The sequence below is a fragment of the Sorghum bicolor genome, chromosome 5 (genome assembly GCF_000003195.3).
Source record: "Sorghum bicolor cultivar BTx623 chromosome 5, Sorghum_bicolor_NCBIv3, whole genome shotgun sequence".
Taxonomy (NCBI): domain Eukaryota; kingdom Viridiplantae; phylum Streptophyta; class Magnoliopsida; order Poales; family Poaceae; genus Sorghum; species Sorghum bicolor.
The window spans coordinates 7,656,410-7,678,061 of record NC_012874.2 but is presented as its reverse complement, the minus strand read 5'-3'; the positions used below and the strand labels follow the sequence as shown (position 1 = coordinate 7,678,061).

Below are 21,652 nucleotides of genomic sequence, written 5' to 3'. Positions count from 1 at the left end.
AGTCTTCGAGGTAATATATGTAGGTTGCAACGAATTTGTGTTGGTGGTAATAGAGGTTCACATGCAACAAACAATTGTTGGTGGCAATAGATGATATGGTAATGCAACAAACTAGTCTTCGAAGTAATATATGTAGGTTGCAACGAATTTGTGTGGGTGGTAATAGAGGTCACATGCAACAACCAATTGTTGGTTGCGATAGATTATATGGTAATGCAACGCATAAAGTTCGTGTCAATAATGCATATTGCAACCAAAATCAATGGTTGCCTATAATTCTATCGCAACGAGAGGAATTTGAATAGCAGTTTTTAAATTATTTCACACCATGTAGATCACATAAAATAACTGATACATTCATTAATTTAAATTATCTCAAACCAAAGTAACATGACCAGAATTCTGCTTAAAAGAACGTGACCACAGCTAACAAAATAAAGACACCATATTTAACTAAGTTTACAACATTGTTTAGTATATAATAAATCAATCTAAAAATGAGTTTGCTGGTTGCTCCATCGCCCATTAGCTACACCACAAATAAGCATCTTTGTAACTTGTCATTCTTGTTGGTGTCGACCATCAACATCAAGCCATAGAAGCTTTCTCTAATTGTTTTGGCTGTCCAAGTTTCTCTGTGATTCATGAAAACATATATGATTAGATTCATGGAGTAATTAGCAATGATAGAACAAGAGCAATTGAGATCCAACAATTCCAAGCACATTCAGCCCTACAAGAACAACTGTGTCTTGTCACTGCTGGGAAAAATGTTTAACATTTCAATCTATAAATAATTTCTGTGAGCATCCAATGGGACACTAGAGTTGTTAAATGTAGTTTATTTATCCCCACACGTTAAACAAAAGCAATAACAACATAAATGTGTTTCAGTATACACCAGATCAGTTACTGAATCAACTTAAATGTCAAGTGCAAAACAGCTGTAGTCAGTAAAGAAATTAGAATGGCAAAGTTTATTAAATAGACATTGTAAACATCACTTGTTTCTTTACTGGAGGGCATACAAAACACAAGGCATAGGCAAAAATCTAGCAATGACATTGTAAACATCACCAGTAGATCAAGTTATGAGGATTCAAATCAAAACGTTATTCATACCTGTTGATTCTTTTTCTGATTACGAGTTCTCAATAGCTGATCGGAACTAACATAATTCATCGTTGATCCAGCAGCAGCAATATTTTTTGAAAAAATATTCCTAGCTGATGTACTCTTTGCTTTCATGGTCTGATCAGGTGCAACAACTTCCTTTTCTGTAGTCAGTATGCTCTGTGGTTCAGCAGTCTGCCACAAAGAAAATTTTGTGTAAACAAAATGTATTTTATTTGGTAGCATGTGTGGGGATCAGCCATAGGACATTTGAGAGGTAAACAAGATTCATGGCAGCAACCGAGGCATGTGGGGGCGATTTTGTTGACATACTGGAATTTCGCCCCTGTCACTTACTTGATGGGAGGCTCATGGCCTAACTACCAGGAAGAACAGAAGTAAAAAAAACTGCACTGTGAATTAAAGGTACCTCTGAGAGTACTCCAATTCTGCATTAAGAGTTCCTGGTTCATGGAATTTCAGCCTATCTGGTTCGATGTAGACCAGTGAAAAAACACATCAACATAAGCCTGCATAATGCAGGATATAGCTTACCAAACAAAGGCATGAAAAAGGTTGCAGCAAAACATGAAAATATCACACCTTAGTTGATTGCAGTGCTTCTATTATTCTCCTCAGCCATGTAGCAGTTTCTGGTTCAAAGCTAAGCTCCTAGGTCAACCAGTAATGAAGGTCCTGTTTTTAATATTACATATACAACTTTGTAAGGGAATCTCACCTGTACCAACATAAACACCATGACCATCTTCTGGCAAAAAGCCTAGTGCACGCACTGCTGAATGAGTTTCCTGGATAATAGCTACACCGACACACACAAATGTAACCGTCGACTGGCAATTAAGATCTCAATGAAAGACAGAGCTCATCTAATATTATGAATATTGTGTAGCATCAAGTTCGTACTTGAATTTACAATTATTAAGTCCATGAGTGTGCGTAGCAAACAATTAGAAAATTCTCATATATGGTTTCCTTATCACAAAGTTTCAGTAATTTCATTCAACTGAACATAAGTATGCAAGATGAATGTAGATAAGTGTAGAACCATCTCAATGGGAATCCGACAATGGGGGAACTTGTGGGACAATGGGAGTATCAATTGAACAATACTGCTGCAGTAGAATGATCAGAAAAGGAAAGCTTATTTAGCTAGAAAAAATGATGTACACCAACTGTACTCGACGATCTGCAACATATCAAGGCCTGCCTACTAAGCTAGCATATTAGTCCCATTTATTTATAATGCAAGTAATTCTCCCGTAGGATTTTTTTAATATTGTGATATTTCTGTCCTCACGAGAAAACAAGGATCAAGCATTGATCCATCAAGCAATCGTGTGCATCCCTCTACGCCTATTGGAGGCACAAATGCAAGATGATTGCAGAGACGAATTCTAATTCTAACACTACAATTTTCGAGATAGAAGCAGACAATACGAGCAGAGTGGAATTGGTTGATGCATAAGTAGATCAGTATAAGTGCATACCCTAGAGGTAGTCGCAGTTCTCAGCCTCCTTGCGTGGATCTTCCTCATCCCCACCAGGATCACACCACAGTGTTCTTGCACGGATCTTCTTCATCCCCATCTAGATCCATCACTGGGAGACTCCATCAACAGCTCCATCACGGGATCCATTGATGTGGGTGGGGGATGAAGGCCGAAGCTCGAAGGGTCATCACCACCTAGATCCATCGCCGCCACTGCCTTCAGCGGGAGCAAATTTGGGGCGCGCTGTCGGTGAGGGAGGGAGAAGGGGGTGCCGCCGGATGCAGGATCCTGATCCCCTCAATGCAATCACCGGAGGGAGGGACGAGGAGGGTGCCCGCCGCCGGAGCCGGATGCAGGGGGCCCTCGTCAGCGCTAGTTCCAGAGGGAGGGGAGAGCGCCGCAACTTGCCTGCAGTGCGTGGGAGGTCGAGGGAGTGGCCGGGTGCCGCCAACGTTTTCTTTGTGGACCAAGCATAATTTTATTGGATCAATTATAGTAGAGATACTAGGGTTTGCGAGAGGCATACCAAATCTGAACCATTGGATCTACAGATGAACGGCTCACAGTGAGGAAGGTTTTCAGTGGGCCTACATATTTTTTTGGGCCAACCTCACAGTGAGGAGTATAGGGCTAAATTAAAATTGTCTTAACCTGAGTTTTTAAAAATGTTTTATTATTTTCTTTAGGTTATAAATGAGTGTAGATTCTTGAAAGATGTATTGTTATATAGAAATAATGCAACCAGATTAAGTTTATAATCAAATATATAAAATTAAGGTGTTTCCTATGCTTTTTAAAATTTTTGGATGTGATTTGCTATTTTCTAAGCTTTAGGTTATTTTTGCACAGTCAACTACAAAGTTTTTTAGGTTATAAATGAATTCAAATGAAAAGGTTGTCAACTAAAAAGATTTAGAACTCATCGAGATCTACAACTTTTATTTTGGCCATTTCTTCATCCGACTTTATTTGAACAATGTAAAATTTGAATTTTAATACGTAACAACTTCAAACAAAAATTTGGAAATGTAAATGATTTCATCTGAAAAAGTCATCAACAACAAAGTTATAGAAGTCATTAAGATCTATAACTTTTATTTTGGTTATTTATTCATCTAAAAAAGTGACAATAATATTGTTCACAAAATCTACATATCTTTCATATGATTCCATAAACTATAAGAGAGATCTGTAAGTTTTGTAAACAATGTTATCATTAGTTTGTCGGATGAATAAATCACTAAAATAAAAGTTGTAGATTTTGACAAACTCTATAACTTTTATGTCCATGACTTTTTTAGATGAAATCATTTAATGCTTCAAAATATTGTTTGAAGTTATCATTTTTTAAAATTCAATTTTTTCAATTGATAAAACAAAGTCACATGAAAGCTTAACAAAAATAATATCTGTAAGAACACAATAATTTGATAGAACATGATTTTACAAATTTTTAGAAAAAAGAATCATCTTATTTGGAATTAGCATGAGGGAGAAAGACTAGTTACAAATTTTGACTACAAATTAAAAAGAGAAAAGCTTACGTTCATGTTCTTGATTTTCTAGTATTTAAGTAATTTATTTTTCTACTAAAAACACATATGAAAAGGTCATGTGCAAATGACATGTAAGGTCCGAGCATCAGTTTACACGGTGTATTGTTGTTTTTATTTTTCAAAAAAGTTTACGTTTATTTTGTCATTATGACTTTGTTTCTATCTGCTGGATTTGGTTTCAGTCTGCTGGATTTGTACGTACCACGTACGTGTATATATACTTAAGGAATAAAGGAACAACATCTAATACAAAATTCATGTAGTTGCAATGGTAAGTTTTGTTTTTCTCTATTGTTAGGTCCTGAGTTCGAACCCAACCTCTAGCATAACTTTTGCTATTTTTATATTTCGTAGTATTTATTTTGAGGATCATATAAGTGCGCTCTTCTGACTTGCCTCCTCCTGGGTTCAATTCCGACCAACAATTTTTTTCTCTTCTCTATTTAGACACACTAGCGATCAAAATGTTAAAAAGTTACTTCTTAAATTTGTCACAAATAGGAAATAACCATTGTAGCAATTTTTTATTTAGGCGCACCAGCGATAAAAATGGTATAAAAATACTTTCCAAAGTTGTGGTAAATGATCATTAGGCCTTGTTTAGTTTGCAAAATTTTTGGGTTTTGGTTACTGTAGCACTTTCGTTTTTATTTGACAAATATTGTCCAATCATAGAGTAACTAGGCTTAAAAGATTCATCTCACAAATTACAGATAATCTGTGCAATTAGTTTTTATTTTCGTCTATATTTAATGCTCTATGCATGCGACAAAAAATTCGATATGACAGAAAATTTTAAAAATTTTTGCGAACTAAACAAGGCCTAGTCGTATAGAACATCTCAGTGACAAGACATGTCGATGGTCTGCAGTATGTGCCAGGTTCACATGTGCCGTGGAATTTTTATGTTCCCAAGTATTTTCCCCTTCGGCACCATATATATTCAGAATATTTTTAATTTTTGCATGCACCATATACGTACAACAAAGTAACAAAATTATTTAGTTCAAATAATTTAACAAATCATCATATTTTTATTTTTCTTTGCACTATTGATACCGGGCCTATTGTTTTAGGCATACACTGTGACGATTCGGATAAAACCATCACAAGTTAGCGGGCTAGTAATATCTATTGGTGCATATCTATGACAGCAAAAAATTATTGTCACGAATTGTGTCTGTTAGTGACGATCTACAAATCTGTCATAGGAAATCCGTCAAGGATTAGCAAGTTTCTTGTAGTGGGAGTGTGGGACCACCGTAGGGAGGCCGATGGGTGGGAGATGGTCGAGAGGCCGCTAGGGAGTTCGCGACCAAGAGCAGGGTGCTGCCACCGTGCCACCCCAGGCCGCCGCCGCCGCCGTGCCACCCCCGGCTGGATCCGTCGAACTTGGAACGAGAGGATGTCGGGAGAAAGATGGGAGAGGCCGAGAGGGAGTGCGAAGGGAGCTCTGCAGCGCCATCGGAAGCTGAATCCGGGCTATGCAGTAGCCTCACTCGCAAAGAGCCCCGTCGGGATCTCGGTAGTGGCCGCAAAGGGTACGCGCGACTGAGTCCGTGGAAGATGACGAGAGATTCGGATGGGGTCTTTACCTCCACACGTTCAAATACCAGTTAAAAACAAAAGTTATGATCAAAGTACACAGTAGTAGTAGTCCAGTGGTTTGTAAGGGTGGTTTACATTGAAAAGTCCTAGGTTCAATTTCTAAGCACCCCTTGTTTTCTTTATTTTTTATTTATTTTAACTGTCTGCTAGGATGCCTGAATTGTGCGGCCCAATTATCATTCTTGCTGGCTAGGCTTCAGGCAACCCATGGATCACCATGCACAGGCTCTCAAAAAAAAAATTAAGAGACTCATGACTCGATGGGGTGGTTTTTTTCGTTCGGTGGGCTGGGTTTTATGTTTATTCTTAAATGTGCCGGTGGGCTTAATTGCATCATCAACTTTTCTTTTAGCGCAACCAAAAATAGTCTAATGAATTCACATAATTTATTGGTGGCAATAGAAGCTAATTGATGCAACGATTTGTTTTCTGGATGCAACAGGCACATGAACTATCGCAACAAAGGTTAAGTTTAAGACAACGTTATTTCACTGTGGCCACAGGCATGCATAATGCCAACCAATGAAATATTCATGGCAACAAACACAAATCAAACGCAACGAATTGTTTTCTGGATGCAACAAGCACAAGAGCTATTTCAACAAAGTTTAAGTTTTAGATAACGTTATTTCATCGTGGCCACAGGCATGCATAATCGCAACCAATGAAATATTCATGGCAACAAACACAAATCAAATGCCACGAATTGTTTTCTGGATGCAACATGCACATGAGCTATCGCAACAAAGGTTATGTTTTAGACAACGTTATTTCATTGTGGCCACAAGCAGGTATAATCGCAACCAACTAAATATTCGTGGCAACAAACACACATCTATCGCAACACTAAACTGATATTATTGCAATGCACAATTAGTTGTGGCAATAGGTACCCAAAAAGGCAACTACCTTTTTCACCGTGGCATTAACAGCAACGTGTTGCAACGGATGTTTCCACAGATGCAACCCACATTTTTGGTGGCCATAAGATCCAGATATCGCAACCCATTAATACGTTGATTGCTATAAAACCAAATATTGCAACCAAATGTGTGGTATTGCAAAAAAAAAATGGTGCTATAAGGGTCAATTCCTAGTAGTGTTTTTGAATGATAGGAGATAAGCACCACTGAGCAACCACATGCTACGATACATTATTGGGGTGTGAACACACCCTGGGTGCGCCCACACCCTGGTGGCACCTCCCTGCGACTACCTTCCGCATGGCAGTTGCATGCTAGGACTAGGTTGTGCCTACATGTGTTTGAGCCCAATTTGGACAGATAAGCTTCGGTTTGTGGCTCTTCTCCCCTTGTGCTCGTGCAGGATGGTTTTACGCTTTGTTCCTTTGTGTATATCGAGCATGTTTTTATAGTTTTCACAAATGTCCTCCTGCAAATGACAAATCACTAAAACTCGTAGAATTTGTTAGTTATAAATCCTAATAGTAACTTAGTAAGTTTGGTATTTGTTTTAGTGGATATTCTTTGAAAGTTGATGACTAAAGGTAGGAGTTCAAAGGTATCAACAAGCTACCCCCACACTTAGTCATTTGCTCGTCCTAAGCAAAGTTCAAGATAAAGTAAACATAAACAGAACTTTTCAAGATATGGAACTAGCATAATGATTATTCCAAAACATTGGCTCATACCTGTGGTACATGTGGAGCGACTAACATATCTTCTTGAAACAAAGTCATCTCATCCCATTTTCCTATCTTAGTAACTTGGAGGTTTTGTAAACTTTTTCAAATAAGCATAGTTCACATATACTCAAATGGTACTCTCAAATAACTCATTGGTATATGTTTCCTTATGAAGGCATATCATAGCATTGCCTTCTTTTTCTTCCTACTTTTAAAAAGTTTATGCGGAGCTTAGGTACGGGAAAAGAATGAAAGCATACTTGCAATGCATATTTTTGCTATGTCAAATAATGGATCTGAGGAGAAAGATGTCATACAATCAAATCAAAGCATGTGTTTGGTTATATGGTAGATATATATATATATATTGGCTAACCTAACTCTACTATGCTCTTTTTAAGACACATTCATCTCTCTCTTTATTGGGACTTGGATTATATTTGTGAGAGAATGGACTATCTTTATTCACATCTCTTTTTTTCTTCTTTTCTTTCTTATCATCTCTTTTTATTTTTCTTTCTTTTTATTTCTTTCTTTTTGATGATAGCCTCATGCCTCTTTTTACAACAAAACTTGAGAGAGATATCAACAAGGACTTGGAGCATTTATTTTGATGGAACCTAACATACATATTTTTTTTTTGTTCGCTCCTAGTGTAGGAGTAGAACATTTTTTGATGGATCTAAGTGAAATGCATGTTTTTGAGCCTAGTCCTAGTGTAGTAGTGCATATATTTGATGGTGTGTGCATGATATTGATTTTAAAACATGATAGCTTTCTCAACATGGGTCAACAAAGTTTGACAAAGCTCAACACAAAAACAAGTAGCATATGCATAGGGTTTTCATCATGGTATCTGGCCATGCTAGGAATTTTTCTTACCATTGAGGAGTATGTGTGAAACTATGGATTTTACATTTTTATCAAAAAAAGAAAATTCTCCAAGTACTTTGAGTAGAAAAGGTTGGATTTCCATGTCAAAGCCATATCTCACTTCATAACAACTTAGTCAATATGTTTTTCCTGTATGGTATTTTTCCCACAAGCACTAAGTACATGTAAGGAATAAAGATTATGCAGGCCAAACTCAAAGTTCATATATTCACTTTCATAATTGTAACTCTAAGTGTGAAACCTGGTTCTTTTTAATTTGCATGTTCAAAAAAAGGGTGTAGAACCAGGAGCAAAGAAAAGAACAGACGAGATCAGAACAAGTTGTGTGTAGGCTCCTCCACTAGTTATGATGTGGTTTGGTGCAATTGTTTCAAATTTTGAATTTGATTATCATGTATGGCATTTTTAAACATAACCAAACTTATAGGTGTAAGGCATGGGTGAGAAGATGGAGTGCAAACCATTGTGCCCGAGAGAAAGCATGGTAGGGTCAGGTTCCCCACACTTGGACCTTTATGTCATTCGCCACTAAAAGCCAGGTGTGAATGTTGGAGCATCTCCTTCGTGTGTATTGCAGCAACCATGTTCTTAGACATTGTTCATCCTTCGTTCTTGTAACTGTTAGTGACAAAGAATACTCGAAGGAAACTTATCTAGCACTAAGTCCATTGTTTATTGTGGGAGACCTAGGAAGGTAAGTGTAACACCCTAAATTTAACTCATTTTGAAATAGGTGAAAAATAATTTAATTTTGTATTTTTGTGCTCATGAAACATAGAGAAATAATATTTCTTATTTGAATAAAATTTATCATAGGATTTAGCAACTTTTTTGTGCATTCATTTTGGAGCATTTGTTTTTATTGTATTGTGTGAATTTGACCAAAGTTCAAAAATATTTCAAACAGATTTTAAGATGGATTTGAAATAGGTTTTGAATTAAAATAAAAAGAAAACGAAAAGAAAAGGAACCCCTTTGAACTGGATCTCCCCCATCTGTTTCTTTTGGCCCGAAGGCCCAGTCCTCCCCCTTCCCTGTTTAGGCCTGAAGGCCTGGTTCTTCTCTCCTATTTCTGGCCCAGCTCGGCGTCTCCCCCCCCCCTCCTCCTTTTGGCCTAGAACCGAGCCGAAGCCCACCAGCGCCTAGTCTCCCCCTTTCCTTTTTCCTTTGGCCCAGGCAGATCAGCAGCGGCCCGGCTACGCGCGCCCCACCCCTCTCTCTCTCTCTCTCTCTTTCTGGCTGACGCAATGACCCCACCAGTCAGTCACCTTCCCCTTCTTCTTCCTTGGGCGTGGGCGAGCCGGACTCTTGTCGAGGTGAAATCTGCGCCCCGATCCCGTTTTCTCCGGAGTTTTTCCTTCCTAATGTGTTCTACCGAATCATATAGAAGCCCTTAACCACCCAGCGTCCTTTTCTCATCTTTACATCCCCGAAAGCCGCCCCTATAGCTGTTTCGGATCTCGCCGCAAACAGAGGAAGAACCGCCGCTGGGGACCTCGCTCATCGTTGTTGTGCCGACGAATTAGAGCCTTGGCCGAGATTCACGAAGCTCCTGCAAAGCTGAAGAACCCCTTAGATTAGCTCTCTACCGGCCTCTACGAAGTCCCTATCACCGTCCAAGTGAAACAAGAGCTCCATCGCCGCTATTCTTACCGCCGGACCACCCTGAGCTCTCCATGCCCGCAAGAAAACCCCTAGGTGAGTTTGCTAGCACCTCTTCTTGCTTCCTGTGCTCTCGGATTGAAGAACGGTGCACTAAAACGTCGAATCCCTAACTCCGGTGAAGTTCCGGTCATGGCGCCACCACGGCTGGCCCTGTTCCGGCCGGCAGCTGCCCCTCCTCTCTCCCAGCTCTAATCTGCGCCATCCAATCCAAGATCAACGGCTCACAATCAAAGATACCCTTCCGCTGGCAGTTTTTATAAAGAACCCCTGGCGTTTTTAAATATCGAACTCGCAGCCCCTTGGCATCCTTCTAAAATACGCCTTTCAGTTTGGAACACACAAAAGCTCGGTTTAGATTAAAAATACGTTTTCATAAATTACAAGTTTGCCATTGAGTTTGTTTTGACCATAAAATATTTGTTTTAACTCCGTTTTGATCCATTCAAATTGCGTTAGATTTGTATTTGCGAGCTCTACGTGATAGTAATACTGTCTCATCAGTTTGGCACTTTTCATTTCGTGACCCTATTTAATTAATTATTTTTCTATAGGAAATCTTAGAAAATTCATATCTTCTCCGTTTTAATTCCGATTTTCGTGATCTTTACGTCCGTGTGATCGTAGCGCTGCGTAGAATCATTTTATAAACTTTTCATACTGTTTTTATATGATTGGCGTACTGTTCTAATTGTAGCCTTGTTTGCTTCGTGTATATTTGTCTCCGATCGTTTGTGTGATCGATTATCAAGTTTAGACGGTGAGCAGTACTTCGGTGATCAAGATAAGAGCTTTGGCAACAAGTAAGACCAGCAGAACCAAAAGCATAAGCAAGAGCAATTGGATTAAGACAAGTATAGCATTTGGATTTTATTTCTGTGACCATGATCATGTGACTAGATTAATGTTAAGTAATAAACGATAAGAATGACTTTTTAGCAACTTGATGATTTGTCTGTACGTGATCACCTGGGATAACAGTGCAACCATGAGGCGTATAATTGCTCTGGCTTTAGTTAAGTATGAGTAATTTTTCTAGCTCATTAGCGGTTACCCCTGTGGTGCAATTGAGGAATAGCAGACCATGGATTCCTACGGGTGGATCACACGGACTGACTAATGAAACCAAGCGGCCCTAACTTGTTAGACGAACCTTTGAAAGACTTCATAGTTATCCCTGCCGACCTTCCTTGGTAGTGGGTTAAGAGGCTGATCACCTCGGGCGAAAAGGTAAATCATGACTCATGGGAAAAGATGTACAACCTCTGCAGAGTGTTAGAAACTAGTATACTAGCCGATTTCACGGTCAGGAGCGGCCTTGGGGATATCTACATTAAGGGTGATGATCTTGTTGTGTTAAAATACTCATTATTTATTGTTTAATGTTCTACATTATTTATGTCACATTGATCATGAGATTGTGGGATCTATACAATCTAGTTGCTATACTTGTGGAGTTCGACATGGGCTGACTCTTGCTATTCCTCCCATACTTCAGGAGGTGTTTTAGGCTTGTGATCAACCAGTCGGTTGGATCCTGTAGAGTGGATTTAATACCTGAAGTTTGAAGTTATCTTCCGTTGTTTGCTATCTTGGGTTACCTCGGATTTATTATGTACGTTATTTAATTTATGCATTGTCTTTTGATATTACCCCTTATTTGTAGCTATATGTGAGATTTGACTTCTAAAACTCGCATATGGTGTATATCTGGTTTTGTTCTTAAAATTGGATATTACAGTAAGAGCTTTATTTTAAAAAACTGAGCTAAGCTAAAACAAGTTTATTATGCAAAACAAATTTATTTATTTATTTATTTATTTATTATTGAAAAATTCTAGTAACTAAAAAGAAACAAAGAAGCATGGTTTTTTTAACTATATTATAATATTTTTTGAATGACTTTAGCATAGTGAGCAAGGCATAAAGGTGAAACAAAGTATAGACAACCATGACAAAATCAATGAGTGAATTTTGCAGTATGCAAACTCAAGTTTGGATGGTAGCACCCTGTTGACGGTCAATAACTACGAAATCTAACCGTTAAATAATACCAAAGATAGAGAAATTTGGCGAACCATCATTTACTTTTAACTTAGTTCCACATGTATTTAGAGAATTGTATTTTATAGGTCATGAATACGAATACATGGGAATTATGCATCAAAAGGCGCTTTTCAAATCACAACGTGCAAGAAACAATAAGGCGCCATCCAAATACATACAACTAGGCGCAATGCCTGAAGGACTGACCCAACAGCCCACCAGGAGCCACCACGGGAAGGCGATGGCCGAGATGCGTTTGGCCAAGGTCGGCCAAACCCCTACCGACCTCGCTTGCCATCACCCTTCTCTTGTGGTTGCATGTTGATGTCTGAATGCGGTTCCCTGCATGCTCCCATGCAAACCTTGGATGAGCATCACCTTTCCTCCTGTATAAATAGGGGATCCATCTCTCATAGCATCACCTAAAAGGAGGATCATTAGTAGAAATAGTTTTATTTTAGTTCCTTACCATTAGAATAAAGAGGAGAGTGAGAGAAAAGCAAGAGAAGAAGCTAAGCCCTAAGTGACTGTTCGAGTGTAGCTTCTACACTTAGAAGGGAAGCCAGAGCTAGCGACTTCTCTGCTTGTACCTCTGTAAGAATCTTACGCTTTGGAGTAAGGATCTTAAGTTATTCTTTGGGTATTTAAATTAAAGAATTTACCTTTGTGCTACTACAGCTTGTGTGATCGACGTTCGTTCTAGTATCGAATGCTCTAGTAGAAGGGCCCTCATAAAGACGGATAACCTTTGCATGCACGCTAGAGTAATAGCGGACATCGTAGACATGGTGTCTAGGTTGGATGTTATCTTCAGTTTGGCTCTCTTTCTTCGGTTGAGGGGATAGCGGCAAGTGGTGATAGCCCTATCTGTTCTTAGCATTCCCCCATTTTTTCTTGAAGTAGAGCTTTGACCGGCATTGCTTGGCAGACCAGGCACACTCTGGAGACGGAAGCAATGACGGAGCCACCCTAGCGGCGGGGTGGGGCGGCCGCCCCAGCTACCAACGGAACCAGCCACGCGCCCGCCACCCTCGCCGCCCGCTGCAAGGAACCAGCCACGCGCTCACCGCCACCCTCGCCAGCCGCTGCTAGGCGCCAGCGCGGCACACTGCTCGTCCGCTCACTGCCATCGCTAGGAACGATGGAGGGAGGAGAAGCGGAACTTGGCAGGGGCAGCAGCTTTGCCAGTTATTTAATTTATTTTGTAAATTTGAGGCAACATCTTATGTTGTTCTTCCGCTTTTTTCACAATAACTTTTGTGATTCTAGTTTTTTTGCTATATTTTTTACAATCGTAGTTGATAAATACTGTGCGATTTGTGCCATAAGCTTTTTCGTTCATCTTCATGTTAGAACTCGCCCCAGCTATAATTTTTTTCTGGCTCCGTCATTGGACGGAAGCAAGTTGTGGTAAAATGAAGTTATCTCCATTTTAAATACTTAACCATAGAAAAACCTCACCACCTCATCCATCATTCTCCTTGTGATCCTAGGTTAACTAATTAAAGAGTCTAATTCAATTGTTCCTTTGGGAAAATCCGATACCCTAAATACTTCTATGTAAAGTGCTACAAGCGCTTGCGGATTCCTGTGTATGCGTTAAGAAACACCAACACACCCTCCATTGAATGTGCTTCATTGTTGAATGATGTTTGGTTGTATTTACCTTGTGTTTCAACAGTTCGTTGTTTTTGTTCAAAACCTAAAAGGGTAGTGACAAAAATCACCTAAAGGAGCCTATTCACAAATGTGTCCTTAATCTCATTTTCAACATATTATTAACTATTATTGTATTTATTTTATTGAAGTATAAGGATTTGTTACTTTTTTAAAAAGAACAATTTGAAAGAACGGATTATCTCCCGAAAGTGCTTCTTTTAGGACAAAAGCTCATCCTTGACTCCTTGGGAAACCTTCCCATTTTATTTCATGTTAATGATGTGGTTGCCCCTCCAACACCAACTTCGCTAGCTTATCTATAAAACTCATGCTACGATGCCACAAAATTTGCAAAATTTGTGATAAACAAAAGTATCTACAACAACCTTTTTAAATTTTTTATAGATAGAGAGCAAGGGTTACATGTTTTATCAGTGATGGCAGAGATACAAAATGATTTGCGAAATTTTTAATACGAGCATCGAATTGATGGTACGACCAAGAAATAACTTCCATGCTCATTGATACAACCTTCTATTCTAGGGCGAGGGGGAGCATTTTCTTTCTCATGACAATTCAAAATTTCTGCAAGATTTGAATAGGTCATGGTTGTTTTGGAGATTGACATAATCTGACCCCTAAGATAAAATATAGATTTGAATGAGACATTGAATGTGGGCATAGAGGGGGAGAGGATAGGAATGAATTCTAAACGAATTGATTCTCCCCGTATGAGTTCTCTTGATATCTCATTCTTGAATTTTCCCTACTGTCTCATATAGGAATTTGAGGCATGAGATCATGTTGAATTGGGAGACTCTAAGGTGTTCCGAAGATCAACATCTAGGAAAGGTTATCCTTGGATTCAAAGGGACATGTACAAGGATGGTTCATCATCCCTAGAAATGTGATATGTTCTCTGAATGGGAGGTCTTTGACAACCGAATCATAGGAAGTATTTAGCTACATGTGCCTCCTCTTGTTGGTCGGGGCCTAACTCAATTGTTGCTTCAGGAAACTCATCATAAATGACAGTGTAAGGGGGTGTTTTTAAGGATTTTTTTTTCAAGAATGGCTTTCCCCACACTAATGGAGTTGTGTGTGAACAAGCCTCTAGAAGATAGATCAAGTTGGAGAGCAGCTTCCTTGCTAAGACCAAGCTACTCCTAAAGTCAATTTGTAAAGGACATGGTCAGGCAAGAAAAGGTTTGGACTGGTATTTAAATGCCTCAAGAACCTAGCCCAAGCTACTCCTAAAGTATCCTTCTCCTTATATTGAAAGGTAAAAGTTTTGTTCAAAGGGTAGAAATTCGAGAAAGAGGGATGGAAGGAAGACAAAATTTGCCTTGAACTCCAATTTCCATGTACGTCTCCTATGGTATGAGCATACTATTGTTTTGCTCTTCCCAAAAGGGACAATCGAAATAATTTCCATTTGAAGTTCTCTTGTGTCATGCCAAAAAAAATAAGGGAAGAACATAATTTCTCAAATTCCCAAAGGTGGGTGTAAGGATTTTCATATTCTTGCCACAAGAAGGGTTTCTCCCAAACCATGACTATGTGAAAGGATCAAGATGCCCAAGAGGGGGGTGAATTGGGCTTCTCTAAAAATTTAAGCAACCTATAAGCCTCAATTCATCCCTTGTGCCTAAATGTATCCTAGAGAGCTACTGGATAAAAGTTTTGCAACCTAGTTCCAATCCTATTTTAGCATGGCAATTCTAATAATGTAAACTACTCAATTTAAATGCTAGAAAGTAAAGGATGAGAGGAAGAGGAACTCCATGATGCTTTGCCGAGGTATGGGAGATTCGCCACTCCCCACTAGTCCTCGTTGGAGCACCCATGCAAGGGTCTTGCTCCCCCTTGATCTGTGCAAGAACCAAGTGCTCTCCACGGGCTGATTCTTTGACACTCTGTCGTGGTGAATCGCCCACAACCGCTCACAATCTTGGCACGAGCCACCCATAAGAACACTGGGTGATCTTCGTGCCTCCAATCACCACCGAACCGTCTAGGTGATGGCGATCACCAAGAGTAACAAGCAATGAACTCTCACTTGACCCAAACAAGGCTAAAGAGAGTGGTAGATGCACACTTGAACACTTGATCTCACTAGAGGAGGATCACTCAAGAAATCACTCAAATCTTAGTCCTCTCTAGGCTCTTACTTCTCCCTTGCACTACAAGGTATTTCTCAGCTGAACAAATGGGCAAGAGAGCTTTCTTGGGTGAGGTGGTGAAGTATAAATATCCCCCCATGAATTCCAAGAGCTGACCACACAAAATTAGCAGATTTCGTATGCACCGGACGCTCGCGCAGAGAGTCTGGTGCCTCACCAATGGCTAGTTGCGGTTTGAAAACCCCGACAACATCGGACGCGCGGGGGCGTCTGATGCCCTCACCCTGGACGCTTCCAGTGAGGAAACTCATTTTACACCCTCTCTGGGTAAGGGAACAGACGCACCCGGAAGCATCAGGTGCATGCGTCCAGTGCCATACCCTAGACACGTGGCATGCTGGCTCAAACCCTGTAAACACCGGATGCACAAACAGTCCCACTGTTGTGTCCGATGTCAGCGTCTGATGCCTAACTCTATTAATACTTCGTTGAAACGTGAACTTTCCAAAACAAAGTTTAAGAACTCTCTTTAAGCAGCCTAGAGCTAGATTTAACAAGTGTGCACCACACCTAAACCTAAAGCCTTGCCTAGGTCAAGCTACCCGCTCGTTGCCCCCCTTAATAGTATGGTCAAAGGAAAGACAAAGTCCTAAACTACTCTAAGGATCCTTCAACTCCAAATGGCACTTAGACCTAGTCTAATCTTAACGATGTCCACGATCTTTTGAAAACCGAAACGATTTCCACCATTAAGTGGGCATGAACTCAATAGTCCATCGATCACCATTACCATGACCTAACTCAAATGATTTGCCGCTGCAAAACACACGTCAGTCATAATAATCAATATTCTCATTAATCACTGAAACTCACTAAGGGCCAAGATGCTTTCACTATGAAAGCAGGGCGAAACTCATACCCATTTATAAGGATGGGAGCGGGAATTTATAAATAGGAGTTGAATCCATATGGTAGTGATGGTTGTGGTGGTAAGGTGCATATGATGGTGGTAAAAGGAAAAAAAGATACATGGATGACTTGGTTTTCATTCTAGAATAGCTACCATTCTCTAGCAATGTGCGATAAAGCTTATTAGTATTTGTTAACACAAACAAACATATCTCTAAGCACACGGATACTATTATAGTTTTCATCCAGAGTATTCCTAGATATCGATTTACTCGGAGAACGAGATGTGCATTAGAAAAGATCAAGATCTCCCAAAGATAAAATATTTTTATGGAAAAAGAGAAATTTAGGATGCCTCCAACCACCCGCAGTGTGGGTGGTGAGGGTAACCAGCGTCTTTGACAAGTCGGCTCTACCACCGCAGCAATCGAAACTAATTTCCCATTTCCTGCCGGGAGATTCTTCACCGGAGCTAGGAGTTTATCGCCATTGCGAGGCCAACGAAGCTTGATAGGAATCGATTTGATTTTCATCGTTGTTTGCTTAATTTCTTCGAACCCTTTAAAATGTTATGTAGCTTGAAAGAACGGTAAAGCTAAATAGCGCTCGGGTGTTTTAACGTTCTTGATTGATTTAGCCTATTCTAAACGCCATGCTGTGCTGGTGCCGCATGCTGCATGCTGATTTCATTTTCAACATCTCCTCTTTGCTGCATGCAAATCTTTTTTTCCCACACCTAAATTTATAACTATCATAAATATATGTTCGATTTACACTAGAGTTATATTAAAGTTACAGTGATTATTTTACCGTAACTTAGATAGAAATGGTGTAAGAAGATGTGATTTGGTGTCAGATCTCGGGGTAGATTTTTTATTTGTTTTTTTTATTTGTATGTATGTTTAATTTTCAATCCAGATGGAGATCTTTTTTCATCTGCAAATAGAAAATATCTACTTAATTTGACAATCTTATTTTTGTTAATATATTCGATTCTGATCCTATGGTAGTAACAAACAAGTGTTTCTTGGATTGTAAACACCAGAATTTGTTTTATGTTCACAATCGAGTATTTAGGTGGCATTGCAACACTCGGGTGGGGAAGAAGATAAGAGAGAGAGGGGGTGATTGGTGTCACATCTGAGGGGAACAAAAAAAATTGAGTGTTGCTAGGCTCTAAAATACTCAGGTGCTCTCAGGTATATGCCACGCGAGAATGAACAGAGTATCCAGGTTCAAAGTAATCACCAAGTGTTTTGCATAATTGAGTTGGTATTTATTGTTAGTTGCAAACTCCTAAAACAAAATGCAAAATCTAAAAATAGGCCATCTCCAAGGGTTTTGCATAATTGAGTTGGCAATTAGCCAAAGTGGACCCGGCCGCGATTTTTTTCCTTCGCGCGCGCTCGCGATCGTCTTCCTGCGTGACTTTCCTCCGCGTGCATAAAGTCGCCGCCGGTTCTCATGTTTTCCTCACAGGTCGCGCCGCCAGTTCTTCCTGCTCCCCACCATTCGTTGTAGGTGCCGCTGCAATTACTCGTATCAGACTCGTTGCAGGTGCCGCCGCGGTGCCAGCCCGACGGATGCAGCTGTTTTCTATCGCGATGGAGTCCCTCGCGAGTTCTGCAGCGGACGGCGGCGATGGTGTTGCTCGCGATCGCGATATATGGCACGAAGAAAGTCCGAGTTGCGCGGGGACCAGGAGACGCGCGCGATTGCAAGCCGTGCGCGGCTTGACAAATATCACTACCGGATTCAAGAGCTTTGCCGTGTGCCTTAGGCACACAACAAAGTGCCTAAAGCACACGGTAAACACTTTACCGTACACAGCGCACGGCAAAGATCGCATGGCACAGTAGCAGGACGGTGAAGATCCTTTTTGCCGTGTGTCGGGCACACGATAAAATCTTATGCCGTGTGTTTTTGTGGCACTCGACACACAAAAGCAACCTAACGGCCGAGGTCACAGTAACGGCTAGCTTTGTCATGTGCCAGATCAGAGGGCTCACGGCAAAGTAATTATTTAAAAAAAGGAAAAAGGGCTTCGCCGTGTGCTGCCTGACCAGGCGCATGACAAAATAATTATTTTAGCTTATTTGCCGAGTGCTAGAAAAAGGCACACGACATAGGGCCTCTTTGTCGTGCGCTTAGGACCTGCACACGGCAAAGACACAAAGGTTTGTCGTGTGCCCACCGAGGCGCACGACAAATATTTGACAGCGGCCGATGTCCATCAACGGTGTCAGCCCTTTGCCGTGCGCGTACATGGAGCTCACGGCAAAAAACCGATATGTCGTGTTCTTTTTTGCCGAGAGCTTTGCTTCGGCTCACGGCAAATTCATCCTCTTTGCCGTGCGCTAAAGATTTAGCCCACGGTGAAGAGGCGTTATGCCGAGAGTTTTCGATATGCTGTAAGCCGGGCTTGTGGCGCTCGGCAAAATTGATCTTTGTCGTGTGCCCGATGGGAAGCACACGGCAAAGTCCCCGGCTCACGGCATAGCTAGGGATTCCGGTAGTGTATGCCAAATTTGCTCTCTCATTTGCCAAGTTTCTTAAAATGCAAACTTCAAATACTAAACCATTGGATATCTCTTTTGCGATTTTTAGCAAATTATAAGAATGCAAAGTCCACTCCTATGTCACGGTTTCCATTATTTTGGAAATAAAGGATGGACAGCACATAATAAAACATCCTATTTGGTAGGTGTAGCATTTACAAAATGTGTATCAAGAAAACTACAATTTTAGAATCTATAGATGTACAAAACCATGGTTTAAGAAAAAAAAAAGTAGAGTGGAGTTTACGACAGCTACGACTAGACAAAACGATCTCTTGGTCTAGCCGGTGGGCGGCGCCATGCCGGCCTCGGCCTCAGACGCCACAGCTGCTAGGCCGTCGTTCCTGAAGGAGTGTATACCTGCCCTCGACTTCCTACTTACATACAAGCGCCTACCGTAATCGCAGGATTAACTTGACTATGAATAATTATTTAGCCTCCCAAGCTGAGATCATGTGTGGCTGCACGCGCGTGCCGCAAGGGTCACTTGGTCGTCGTCGCCCCCGCCGCCGCCATGGCCGCGAACCTGGGCGCCTTGGCCTCGAACTTCTGCTTGAAGTACACCTCCATGTAGTCTCCGAACACGAAGCTCGGGTAGTCGTCGTCACCGGCATCCGCAGCGGGGATCGCCGGAGCCATGGAGGCGAGGCGCGCCGGGTTGTAGAAGGAGGCAATGGAGCGGCGGTTGCCGTCGCGCGTCGCCAGGATGCGGTGCCACGCGCTCTTGTACCGGCCATTGCTCAGCACCTGTCGTCAATGCAACCACCATCGCGGCAGAGGATAGGCAATTAAATTCCTTCGTTCTCGGTAGTCACAAGTAACTTGCAGAGGTAGGACAGCAGTACATGTCAACAACCAAAGTAACAAATAAAGATAAGGTTTTGACATTCTAAGTTTCATAAGGAATTCATGGATCTTGAGCCTTGACGAATCATCGAAGGCCACCAAATGAAATCCTGGCATGATTGTATTATTTTAATGGATCATTAGCAGTCATTAAACAAGCACAATTAAGCTGCTCGCTACTGATCAAGTGTAATCTAATCAAGGTGCTCCGCAAGTCCACCCTCCCATGCATTCAACGGCATACATTTTTATATGCAAGGGAATATAGAACAATGGAAGAATACTATGCTTGGCATGATCACCGCGCGCATACCTCGATCTGGTCGCCGGTGTTGATGACGATGGCGTTCCCGAGGGGCTGGACGTCGACCCAGGCGCCGTCGGGAAGCTGCACCTGCAGGCCGCCGAAGCGGTCGTCCTGGAACAGCAGGATGAGGCCGCCGGCGTCGGTGTGCGCACGCAGGCCGTCGACGAGGTCCGGCCGCGGGCACGGCGGGTAGTGGCTGACCTTGGTACCGTAGAAGGGCTCGAACTCGCCGTCGTTGGTGAAGGCCTTCCTGATGTGGCCCTCCTCCATCCCCAGCAGCTCCTCCATCACGCCCAGCATCTTCTCGGCCAGCTTCTTCAGCTCCTTGCGGTACTCCATCATCGTCTCCTTGAAGGCGGGAGGGTTGGAAGGCCATGGCAGGTCGTCATGGAGGGTGAAGACGTCCTCCCAGTCCATGTCCACGATCTTCCTCGCGGGGAGGCCGTCCTCGCTCTCCTTGTCGATGAGCTCGGCGAGCGCCTTCACCGTGGGGTTGGAGTCCTTGAACGCCTCGTCCCGCAGCTTGTAGCAGTCGCTGCACACCTTCTTCACCCGCTCCAGCAGCTCGTCGGGGATGCCGGTGTTCACCAGCTGGAAGAACCCCACGTGCTCGAACCCGGCGGCGATGGCCGCCATGGTCTCAGCCCTCCCAGGGCCGTCCAGCTTGGAGAAGTCGATCACCGGGATCGCCATCTATCGCCGCAGGCGGTACTTAACTAAAGTGCTAGCTCTCCTTTGGAGAATAATTGGCAATGGCGAGAGCTCGCTAAGGCTGAAGACGACGATGAGGAGAAGAAGAAAAGTAGAAGAAGTGGTGTGGATGTTGGATGGTGTTGGAGGATGTGTAGCCTTGACCCTTTTTATAGCAGAAAAAGTTAGGTGTCAAATGATTGTTTATTGCCAAAGCTCCACCGATGCAATCAATCAGGGGAGTGATTTGCATTGGGAACGAAGGCATCATTCTGGCCGGTGTTTACTTCGGTTCTTGTGATGCGTTTTAAAAAAAAAATTTGTGTCGATGGCGATTTCGCGTTATTGGGGAATAAAGAATGTGTATAGGGTCAATGCAGGGGGGCAGGAAGAGAACATTCAATTTGTGCAGCTACACGGCAGCTATAAGTCCGGTAGCTTCAACTTCAACGATAGGGAGGGCTAGCAGCTCGAGGTTGGAGGACGGTTAGCTCGTGCAAGTGCAAACTAACTTGTTGGCTTATT

General features: G+C 41.7%; 1 protein-coding gene and 1 long non-coding RNA gene across 8 annotated transcripts; both read right to left on the bottom strand.

Annotated features, from left to right (window-relative positions):
* On the bottom strand, nucleotides 334-3,077 carry LOC110435357. 7 transcript variants are annotated; one of them, XR_002453010.1, is made up of 6 exons: nucleotides 2,622-3,077; nucleotides 1,853-1,933; nucleotides 1,717-1,777; nucleotides 1,544-1,643; nucleotides 1,123-1,308; nucleotides 334-635 (listed from the first exon to the last, which is right to left on the bottom strand). It is a non-coding gene; the product is annotated as an uncharacterized LOC110435357 (long non-coding RNA). The 7 variants fall into 7 exon arrangements; XR_002453008.1 differs by having other exon boundaries at nucleotides 1,717-1,766; XR_002453007.1 differs by having other exon boundaries at nucleotides 1,853-3,077.
* On the bottom strand, nucleotides 19,350-21,261 carry LOC8072801 (1-aminocyclopropane-1-carboxylate oxidase). The gene is made up of 2 exons (XM_002449097.2): nucleotides 20,444-21,261; nucleotides 19,350-20,031 (listed from the first exon to the last, which is right to left on the bottom strand). The coding sequence occupies exons 1-2, from the start codon at nucleotides 21,128-21,130 to the stop codon at nucleotides 19,768-19,770; spliced, it is 951 nt and encodes a 316-aa protein (XP_002449142.1). The 5' UTR covers nucleotides 21,131-21,261; the 3' UTR covers nucleotides 19,350-19,767.